The 11,870-nt window shown below is 40.2% G+C and overlaps 1 protein-coding gene across 2 annotated transcripts in view; it reads left to right on the top strand.

The window, feature by feature from the left end:
• The first annotated feature begins 744 nt into the window (after window positions 1–744).
• calcoco1a (calcium binding and coiled-coil domain 1a) overlaps window positions 745–11,870 on the top strand; it is a 41,701-nt gene continuing 30,575 nt past the window's right edge. For both annotated transcript variants that reach the window (XR_005008501.1, XM_036592524.1), the window contains exons 1-4: window positions 745–977; window positions 4,016–4,172; window positions 4,262–4,364; window positions 6,706–6,908. Coding sequence is in view for 1 of the 2 variants with exons in the window: in XM_036592524.1 (XP_036448417.1) it covers window positions 4,041–4,172; window positions 4,262–4,364; window positions 6,706–6,908 (438 nt within the window). In the remaining variant the exon portion in view is untranslated. The remainder of the gene's footprint in view (window positions 978–4,015; window positions 4,173–4,261; window positions 4,365–6,705; window positions 6,909–11,870) is intronic.

Here is an 11,870-nt window from a genome sequence, read left to right as displayed (position 1 = left end):
ACTGGAAATTTCAAATTTAAATTGTATTAGAACAACTCATCTTTTGCCTACAAAGACAAATATATGATCATTTGTTAGTTTGTAAGCCAGTTTCTGATCAGTTATAAAAAAAAATAAAGTAAAATAAAACTTGGTTTCACAAAGTGGGACCTTCTGAAAACAGTGCTACTTTGAGTATCTAGAAAAAAATTTGCTTCTTTGACAAAAATACAGTGACAGTTATTTTGAAGTGTTCACGGTAACAATACCGTGAATGTTGAATACCGTGGTAAGCCTCATCACTGAACACTGGCGTTTGTCTACTCCGTCCAACAGGAGCAAAGGTGACATACACAGACTGGATAAACACAAAACTTTTGGATTAAGCTATGGCGAGCTAACCGGGAAATCCTCCTTTAGGAAAACACCCCCTGAATTTCTCATCAGAGCTGAGAATTAGCAAGGACGGCCTCTTTGGCCTCTTTACTTATAAAGCAGGGTTGTATTAACTTATCTGGCTAACTCATTTCGCAACCGCCACATGTTGACCTGCTGTGCTTTTTAAGGCTCTCACATGTGACGTAGACGCTTTCAATTGGTCAGAAATTGATGGAAACAAAGGCTCCACCAATAAGAGAAAGCCCTCTGAAGCCTTTGTGAAATATCCACCAATCACAGTGGCATCCGCTGCAACATTCCGTTCCGCGTTGCTGACTGAACGGCGCTTTTCTTCCTCGCATATGGAGATTGTAGTTTTTTTAAAGCTGTTTTGTGTAGTCGGACATCGCGTGAGGCACAACACTTCCCACAATTCAGCGGAGCCGTCCAAACTGCCATGCTTCTGTTTTTGTTATTGTTGTTATAGCCTTGTGGCATTGCTACCAACGAGTAGGGATTTTAATCAAATAACGAGACGTTTGACCTTTGGATGAATTTGATCGTTGTTAACCGCTCGTAGTTGGAAAGAAAATAGCCTGGACCAGCTAAAAGTACATCAGGTGAGTTATTTGATGTTAAACAGCTGCGTAGCTGCCTGCAGTAAGTCAGGATGCACGTTTGCGTGCACAGACAAAAGCGATGTCGACAGACAGATGGATTACCCGGATGGATGGCCTACCCATTAAAACTATACAGCTATAACTTTACGAATTATTTCAAGAGCGGTAACTTATTCTCTTCGCACGACGTCGGATCTGTGTGTTTAAACCAGCGGCCGGTCGCTCTGCGTGCACTTTGAGGTCCAGTGTTCTGCCTTCGGGCCTCGCATTGCGTTTGCAAAATTTGCCAATGCAAACTGGCAGCTGTGTAAAGAGCGAAGTTTATGAAGCCTCACTGATAAGACGCACTACTGAGGACTCATGTTATTTGGCAAGGCAGTTGTTCAACAGATGCCCAGTCAGGCCGAAAGTCCAGTCTTATAAAATGAGAAGAAGAAAGGGACATTTGTATTGGACGCCTTAGGCAGCTTAATAAATCGAGCATTATGAAACACCCCCTGGTCTTCATATTGTTCTTGTGGCGTTATTTTGATTTAAAATCAGCTTAATAATGTCTGGAGAGGCTTATGAAATGGTATTTTGTGGCTGCTTGCATTTTTGAGTCGCTAACACAGGCAAAGTCCTGAGTTTTCCAGCTTTGTAGGCCTTGTAGCTCATTAAAGGGGAATTCCACCATTTGTTTAAAAATGTATGAATAATTCACTCTTTAAGATGTAAACAAAGTCATTCAGAGTGGTTTGACATGGAATGGTTTGTTGGTAAGAAACGTACAGACTTAGACTTCTTTACAGTGGCGATAGGAACCAGGGGTCCCAATGTCCACAATGTCTACAACACCAATACAGCCATTTTGTGTACAATCCAACACCACCAGTGGACATACATGTGTCTTTTATATGTGGTGTTAATATTGGTAAAAAAAATCATTTGTTTTCTTTGGGGACAACTGCATGTACCCCCTACCATGAATGGATTAAACTAAATGGATTCATATACATTTTAAGCCAAAACTTTGTCACAAAACTATTTTAAAACAATGTGTCAGACATCAGGCGGCGTATATCTAACCATTTCATGTAGTAACTTTCTGTGGGGGAGCTTTTAGAGGTGGGGGTCTGGTTCCTATCACCAGCACTGTGAACAATTCTGACTCAGCACGTTTCAGTGCATTTCACACCAGACCACTCTGAATGATTCTGTTTACATCTGAACCATTTAATTATGTGGAATTTTAGAAAATCGGTGGAGCTCCCCTTTAAATGCAAGGCACAGTTCTCTGTGTTAGTAACACAATACGTTCCGTTTCCTATTGCTAATTAAAGCATGTTGTATTGTGTTCCTTCCAGTTTGGCACCTGTTGCCTTTCGGTGTGAGCAGAGCGCCTTTGTATTGTACTTGGATGCCCAATAGTTGAGCCACAACTCAAAAAGACATCAGGAAGGAGAACAGAGTATAATATATAGTAATCTTAATGATTGACATCTGTGGTTATTCAAATCCCACAGTTTTTATAGGCTAATTAATTTATAAATCAACCTGTAGAACCCATGGAATAGAGTTATTTCTGTTGCTGTGCTATGTATTCAATTTACACAATTATTGATGTTATTTGTATGCATAGTTATGTAATGGATTATCTTTACATCTGATTTTTATTCCCTCTGAACAGGTTTTAGTTCACACTGACTTTTTCCATTGTTCTGATGACTAAAAATGACCAAATAAATAAATAATTAATTAAAATGTTTTCTTTCCACCAAGCAAGACTGTGGAGAAACCTATATTTTTTCTATTTTAAATCACAATAGAACAGCTCATCTTTTGCTTACAAAGACAAATATGAAATCGATTAAATGTTTAGAATCTGCACTCTACACTGGTTACTGGTCAGTTTCTGATGTTCTCTGTTGGAAAGACGCAGTAGTTTCTGGAGGACTCTGTAGAAAAACAAACCTCTAAATATGGCTCCTGTGATTTAGGCACTCACAGTGTGCCACCTGTCACGCCTGATCTACTGTATATGAGCCCGCACCAGTTCTCAGAAGAGTCATGCAGCACGTCTCCAGTGCTTTGTTGATTTGTGGTTTGATGCTCTTTGATTTATGGTTTTATGGTTTTGCCATGATTTGTGGGTTGATGCTCTTTTGATTGCTGAGCTGTCTGCACGACAGGTTTGTCCTCAGCATTGCCCTCAGGCATGTTCTCTCGTGATTGTGTTTGTCTCTCTCCCTCTTCGGTTTCCTAATATCAACTTTCACTTCGTTAGAAACACTTTGACTACCAAATGGAGACTAAACATGTGTAGTTAACTATTATATGCTTAATATTTTTATGCATGCCTCTTGCTGTAATCTGCTTTATTATTATTATTATTATTATTATTATTATTATTATTATAATAATAAGTACTTATATAGCACCTTTTAAAAAAAGTTTCACAAAGTATTATAAGATAAACAAAATAGATTGATTAATAAATAAAAGAATAAAGCCACTGGTCCTACTTAAGTGCAATGGTAAATGTGTGTGTTCATGCATAACGTATAAAGTATAATATAAGCACTGTAAATTGTACAACCATGGATTTTGATCATTGTAACTAGGGATGTACAATGATAAGAAGTCAGATCACTGTTGGAAAATGTTTACTTAAAGAAATTATCAGTATCGGACAGATGCTTAGATTTGACTGATATTTCAAATTGATATTTAATGGCATATTGCGCACATTTCATTCATTTTGCTGCATTTGTAACTCTACAAAAGTTAATGATGTTTTTTCCCGTAATGCTAATCCAGGTAGTCCCAATTTCTAAATTTTATCAGCATTGACATCTGAAAAATAACAGGATATATTATCTTCGGCCCACATTTCTCATATTGGTACACTTCTAAATGTAAAACGAACAGCACTTAGTATATAATATAACACAGTGAAAGCTGTACTTTGTATATTTTGCTGTTTTTATTACTTCATGTTCAATTTGACAAAATAAATAAAGACTAAAATTAATGAAAAGGATGTTCTTTCATTGCAGGTATTGCACACAGAATTTCCTGGCCATGGAGAAGGCATGGAAGGTGGAGTTTCGGAACGTGGGTAGTAGCTACTTCCCTCAGAGCCGAGTGGAATGCCACTACAGCATCAGCTCTCAGCACAGCTGGGCCAGCAATGATTGGATCGGCCTGTTTAAGGTGGGCATCACACTGCTCATTCCATTATACTCTTATTGTATACCTTAATATAACTTATCAATGACCATATTTTGTTTATGTTTCTCCAGGTTGGGTGGTCAACCGTGAGGGACTACCATACTTTTGTGTGGGCTCTGGCTCCGTCCAACTACGAAGAAGGGACCAATGTGAACTGCTGCGTCCACTTCCAAGGTTTCTCAGCTTTTGCTTGTAAATGGCACCTAAACTGCTTGTTAAAACAATAGTTTGATGAGAAATCACATTTACGCAAATATCCCCTAAACATAATAGATCAGCCAAGATATGTTTGGCATCTTTGCTTTTTTAGCTTTACGCTGGACGCCGCCTGCTAGAACGGTGTAAACACTATACTGATATCAAAACACAAATACCTAAAACCAGGTTCAGTTGTTCAGTAATCTGAAACTTGAGACTTGTTTGTGTGCATTCCGATACTGTTAGCATACTGTTGTCTATACAAACGGACAAAAAATATAAGCAAAAGTCAGGCGTCAATGTGGCATTTTCTACTGTTTTTAGCTAGTTTTGTACTTTTGTAAATTTTTTGCATAACCATGTGTTACAGTGTCCAGAACCACGTAGGAAAATCTATTTGAGATTACTTGACAGTAATCTCAGGGGGCGCCCTGGTGGCTGTGGATCCCAAAGCAGCTGCTTATGTCACTTATTAGGTAGAACCAGCACTGCTAAAGAAGTGCTCGTCTAACATTTGTTGCCTGATCAACTGCATTTTGAGTGTTTTTTTTTTTTTTTAAACCAGATTGTTACTTTAAAGGTGATGGTATCAGTGCCCTTCATCAACCTGTCATTGATCTCATCCTACTGAATGAAGTGTCCTGTAGCAGAACCTGAGCTGCAGTCAGAGAAATAGATTAGACTGCAGCGAGGAGTCCTGATCAGATACGGTGTGGTTTTAAAAGATTGTAAGCTGTGTGTATTTGTACGTCTCTGTGAGTGAGTGTCAGCATATCTCTAAGGATCTTAACTTGCTCAGTCCAGAAAGGCTTTGTTGAAAAGGGGGTTTGAGTAATGAAGATGGGAGACAATGGCACAAAGAGCTGAGTGAGAGAATGCTTTGGAGGACGCTGCAAAACTGCTTCAGTCACTGACAGAGCTCCATGAGGTCATCGATGAGCTCATCAGCAGCAGATGATTGGCCGCGTGCAAGAAATGTGAAATCTCTACACCAGTCAAGATGATGGAGCGTTAGCAAGGGAGTGCTAGTATGCCGATAAGTGTGGATATTTAATTAACGCAAATCTAATAATTCTAGCACATTAACTAAGGCTATGAATACAAAAGGCTCAGGAGGGAGTGCTAGCATGCCAATATGTTTGTACATTTAATGAATGCAAAGCTAATAATGGAAGGACACTAAATCAAAGCATATTATTTGTGAGTATATAAAGCGCAATGCTTCTAGATCAGACGCGCTGAACTTCTAGGCTGCCAAAGTGTAATGTGTGTGCCTGGCTGAGGGCCAGAAAGACAAAACAGCATGCTGGCAACTCATTAGCTTTGCGTTTTCTCGCACTGCCAGGAAAATGTTTTCTTTAAAAACTCCAGTGGTCTCTTTACATACCTGGCAGTCTGTTTTTCTTTTAAAACGTATGGTGTCAAGGTCCATGAGGTCCATTATCTTATATAGGAGCACTTTGTAGTTCTACAATTACAGACTATAGTCCATCTGTTCCTTTGCATACTCTGTTCACCTCCTTTCAGTCTGTTATTTAATGGTCAGGACCCCCACAGGACCACCACAGAGCAGGTATTGTTTGGGTGGTGGATCATTCTTAGCACTGCAGTGGCACTGACGTGGTGGTGGTGTGTTATCGTGTGTTGCGCTGGTACAAGTGGACCAGATACAGAAGTCTTGCTGGAGTTTTTAAACACTGTGTCCACTCACTGTCCACTCTATTAGACACACCTACCTTATTGGTCCACCTTGTAAATGTAAAGTCAGAAACAGTAGCTCATGTTATATCACAGTTTGTGTTGGCAATTCTCTAGTCCTGCATCAGTGGTCACAGGATGCTGCCCACAGGACGCTGTTGGCTGGATATTATTCTCAGTCCAGCAGTGACATTGAGGTGTTTAAAAACTCCAGCAGCACTGCTGTGTCTGATCCACTCAGACCAGCGCAACACACACTAACACAACGCCACCACATCAGTGTCGCTGCAGTGCTGAGAATGATCCACCACCCAAATAATACCTGCTCTGTGGTGGTCCTGTGGGGGTCCTGACAATTGAAGAACAGTGTAAAAGGGGGCTAACAAAGTATGCAGAGAAACAGATGGACTACAGTCTGTAATTGTAGAACTACAAAGTGCACCTATATAGTAAGTGGAGCTGATAAAATGGACAATGAGCGTAGAAACAAGAAAGTGTCTGGTCAGTATACATATAAATGTAATCATATTATGATCTTTATATCTTTCTTTTTTGCTTTCTTTCTTTTTTACCTTCCTTCCTTCCTAACTTCCTTCCTTCCTTTCTTCTATCCCCACAGCCTGTTACCTGCCGGGACCCAGTGCGGAGCAGTATCAGTTTGTGTATGTGGATGGGAAGGGTGAGGTGTGTTCTCGCAGTCCTGCTTTCACCTTCTCTGCGCCCAAGCCGCTGGAGGAGCTGGTCACGCTGGAGCAGGGTGAGCCGGGCAATGAGGAGGGAGAGGACATGCTGCTGGTCATCCCCAGAGCCGAGCTGCTGCAGGTGAGGGCAGCGCACACTCTCCAGTCTCTCAGAGATAGGGAGGGTCTGAACCTGAACCACTGTTCAAACGTTGTGCTTGGATGCCACAGTGTGGCAGAGTTTAGAGTTGCCCCAGATAGAACTCAACAGCTGCATATCAAAGCCTTTATGAGTTGAATTGGGTGGGTTTGAATACTGAAAATCCCTATTTAATTACGAGCACAGTTACTGTAGTGATACTTGAGTACAAGTAAAAGGACTTATAAAGGAAATCTTTATATGTACTGTGTAAGGCACAAGGTTTGCTTTAAACTCTTCATTTCATTATTAGAAGATTGTTGAAGATAAAAGTCTTGTTTATTTGTCTGTTTTTCACAAAGTTTAGAACTTCTGAAAGGCTTAACAGTTTGTTACTGTTTAAGTATGTCTATTTTTGGCTTCAGATTACTTTATTAGGGGCAAAATAACAGGTAAATTACACCAATTAGAAAATGTTGACAGATGCTATTTACATTATTATTACTTTGTGTTCAAAGTAACATCATGCTGTTTACACTTACATGATAATCATTATAATCTTTATATTTTCATTTACTTTTCATAGTGGTGGCATCTCAGTGTGTTTTATCAGTTGGGTGATAAAGTAATAGAAGAACTTCTGAGCATTCAATTAGTCACATAAGACAGACAGATCAAATTGAAAAGATACAAAAGAGAGGTAGAGTTTTAATTAAACGCTAAATTAAATAGGTACGTTTCCAGATATTTCTTAAAAGTGAGCATTGATCTTGACTGTCTAATAAAAGGTGGAATGAAGTTCCTCAGTTTAGAAGCATAATAAATGAAGGAGGCCTCTGCAGGTTTGTTTTACAGAATGTATTTGTGGAACGCCAGTATTTCAGATCTAAGATGACATGTTGGAACCTTTAAGGTCATTCAGAGCTTCAAAAACTAATAGCAGAACTTTAAAATCTATTCTAAAATCTATCCTAAATGATACAGGTAGCCAGTGCAGTTCTTTCAAAAAGGGGTTGATCTGATCTCTCTGTTTTGTTATTATTAGCATCCATGCTGCTGCATTTAGTATGAGTTGTAGAGGATGTATTGCTTTCTTAGGAAGTCCAATAAAATGAGCATTACAGTGATCAACTCTGCTTGTAACAAATGCATGAACAAGTTTTTCTGCCTCACTCTCAGATAGAAAAGGACGAACTATAGCAATAGTTCTCAAATGATTTAGTTACTGTGTTTACGTGCAGAGCTCAGAGTCTTAGATCACACCCAGGTTTCGTACCTCAGGTTTGGTAAACAAAGCAAAACAACTGAGCTTCTCCCAAAGCAGCATTCTCTGAATTTTAGTACCAAGGATCAGTATTTCAGCTTTTTCTTGATTTTTGTGACATCTGCTGATTTTTGTGACACGCTGGTAAGCATGTCAACAGAGTCCTGATTATCAGAAAGAATGGAAATGCATAATTCTGTGTTATCATGATAGCTATAAAAATTGATGACATGTTTCCTAATGACATAGGAACAGAGGCAACATGTACAAAGAGAAAAACAAAGGCCCTAAAACGGAACCTCATGGGACTCCACAAGAAATGTGAATTTCTTTTGATGAATGATTTCCAGGCAGTGTGTTTGCCTTCCACTCAATAACTGTTGGAATAAGCTTCAGCATCCCCCGCGACCCAGGAAGATAAGCGGTTTAGATCATCTGTATGGGTGTGTGTGTGATTTCCCAGCAAAACCAAGAACTGTCTGTTCACTAAAGAAATGTGAAATTTTTTCATAAATGCTTTCACAGTGAAACCAAAAATTGTCTGTTCACTAAATATGATTTAAACTATTCTGAACAGTGCCTGAGAGGCTACTCCATATTCGAGACAGCAGATTAGAACCTTGTGATCAACATTATCAAAAGCTGCACTAAGATCCAATAAAACCAAAACAGAAGGATTTTGTGTATCAGTGCTGAGCCTAAGGTCGTTGACAACACGAACCAGAGCTGTCTCGGTACTATGGTTAGAACCAAAACCTGATTGTTATTTGAGAAATTTCAGTCAGGTTTTTGTTGTAGCCATAGTTGCTTTTCTCTTGCTTTTCTCTTCGTACATGTTATCTCTAGGCATGGTGCCTTCATGGGGCAGTCATGGGCTGGAGGTAAGGGAACCAGCCTTGCCGGAAGGTCGCCGGTTCGATCCCCTCAGCCGACAGTACGTGACTGAAGTGTCCTTGAGCAAGGCATCTAACGCCCAACTGCTCCCTGGGTGCCGTGGATAGGGCTGCCCACCAGTCCGGGCAAGTGTTCTCACTGCCCCCTAGTGTGTGTGTTCACTAGTGTGCATGTATGTGGGTGTTACACTGCACGGATGGGTTAAATGCGGAGGTCTAATTCCTCTGTGTGCAAAACACAATTGGCTAATGGTTCTGAATTCTAATTCAAAATGGTCTTCAGATTGATGGAGAATGTGCTCCAAGTGGTTCTATATAGAACCTTTTTGAAAAGGGTTCTACCTAGCGCCCAAAAGGGTTCTTCTATTGTTACAAGCTTGATGTCATAACTGTAGAAGTACCCTTTTGGGTGCTAAATAGAAACCTTTTTCTATAAGGTTCTATATAGAACCATCTGCAGAACATGATGCAAACATGTTCTGCAGATGCAAAACAGTGTTTTTGGTTCTATATGGAAGCATTTTATTAGCTAAAGAACCTTTAAAGAACTTTTGTTAAGAGTTGTACATTACAGTATCTAGGTGACCTGCACTTGCAATAAAACATACGCAACAGATTTTAAATGTAATAAATAGCCGCAATGAAAATTGAAAAAAGGACACAGATCCCGTTTAGCTAAGATTAGTTAGCCAGTCAGCTTACTGCTGGTATGCAGTAGTGAAGATATTGATGGGTTTTAAGAGGCAGCTGATAATAGTGACATTTTCTTTAGTGCATTTGACTAAAATAAGAGCTCCATGTAAGTGATAAGCACTCTTGAGGATTTTGGGCCAAAATACATAAACTTCCCAGGTTAGACATTCCAGGTTAGGATCTGGCAGGTTTGTGAAAAATTCTATAACAGAACAAATCCTAACAAAGTTTGGAATGATACACTCTTAGCAAAAATTGTTCTATGTAGTACCAAAAAAGGGTTCTTTGGCTTGTAACAATAGTGGGAAGCTTTTTGGTGCTATATAGAACCCTTTTTGAAAAATGTTCTGTATAGAACCATCTACAGCAAGTTCTCCCAGTAGTATCCAACTGCAGACCTGCAGTACCACACTTTCAGACCCTCACTTTCCGACTCACACTCCTTAACGCTCCTTACAAGTACGCCTCTAGTGTTTCATTTCAGAATTACAGTCACACTTTCCTGCCCTGCTGAGAGAACTTTAATGTGACATTTTTGTTTTTTAGCACCAAAGTGTGTACAGTACATGGTAAGGCTGCTTTCAAGCGCAAGTGAGGTGAGAGTTTTGTATGAGGAGGATCTTGTTAACCTAGCGTGAGTGTTCAAGTGGTTTTTGTGACAGATAAAGAGAATACTGAGGATGAGAAATGGGTATTATTAGCTTGCTACTATATCAGTTTTGGCCTATTCTACTGATGTTTTGAACCCATACACTCTTAAAAAGGATGGATGAAGGTACTTCAAGGGTTCCGTTAGTAAAGGAAATGGTTCTATTTAGAACTGTGATCTCTATATATAACCATTTCATGCTTAAACAGTTCTTGGTGAAATGGTTCTTCAGATTGATATCTGAGGGTTTCTTAAACATTATGCAGTAATAGCAGAGCCTGTATGTATGTGACATCATATCCGGAGCTGAGAGTGGAAGGCTGATAGTTCAGCGCTGAGAGCTATACCCTTCTCCATTCTCCATGAATCTGAAGAACCATTTCATGGTACAAATAACCCTTTAATCATGCAAAGGTTCCTTTTGAATTTTACCCGATTTTCTCCCCAATTTAGTCGTCTCCAATTCCACCCGCTAGTTAGGACTCCCCCAATCACACAATACTGTCAACACCAGGAGGGTGAAGGCTAACACAGGCTTCCTCCGAGACCTGTGAAGCCAGCCACTGCTTCTTTTCGAACTGCCACTCACGCAACGTCACTGGACAGCCGAACGCGCTCGGAGGAAAGCGCCAACCGCCAGATCTGTTACGTCAGCTAACAGACGCCTGCGCTGACTAGCATCGCGCTGAGTGATGGGGGGAGAAGGAGGGGCCATCCTACCCACCCAGAGAGAGCGAGGCCAATTATGCTCTCTAGGACTCCCGGCCACGGATGGCTGTAGCATCACCAGGGATCAAACTCACGATCTCCTGATGATAGGGCCAACGCTTAGATGGTTGCGCCACTCGGGAGCCTATACAAAGGGTTCTTTGAGTGTTCATGGTTCTATATAGAGCCATTTTCTTTACTAAACAACCCTTCCCTTGAAGAACCCTCTTTTTTTGAGAGTATTGTTTATTACAACATACCACATCAGTGTTACTGCAGTGCTGAGAATGATCCACCACCCAAATAGTACCTGCTCTGTGAGGGTCCATGGGGGTCCTGACCACTGAAGAATAGGGTAAAAGGGGGCTAACAAAGTATGCAGAGAAGCAGATGGACTACAGTCTGTAATTGTAGAACTACAAAATGCACCTATATAGTAAGTGGAGCTGATAAAATGGACAATGAGCGTAGAAACAAGGAGGTGGTCATAATGTTATGCTTGATGGTGTATTATCTCATTGTTAGGAAATCCTAAAATACTCAGTCAAAGATGATAATCAATCCTGTCTGATACCAAGCAATTAATGACACATGCACAGCCGTTAGACATAAATACCAAACAGAACATAAGTGAGACGTAAAGATTGCAATTGACACCCCTGCAAACTTACACAACGTGGATCACACAATACAGTTCAGCAGTGTTCGCTATATCAGCAGGATAACTTTGAAAATTGCCTTTGGCACGCCTTAGCTGG

This window comes from Colossoma macropomum, unplaced genomic scaffold (genome assembly GCF_904425465.1).
Source record: "Colossoma macropomum unplaced genomic scaffold, Colossoma_macropomum, whole genome shotgun sequence".
In the NCBI taxonomy this organism is placed as follows: Eukaryota; Metazoa; Chordata; class Actinopteri; order Characiformes; family Serrasalmidae; genus Colossoma; species Colossoma macropomum.
The sequence above is the reverse complement of the archived record's forward strand: the minus strand, read 5'-3'. Positions and strand labels throughout refer to the sequence as shown.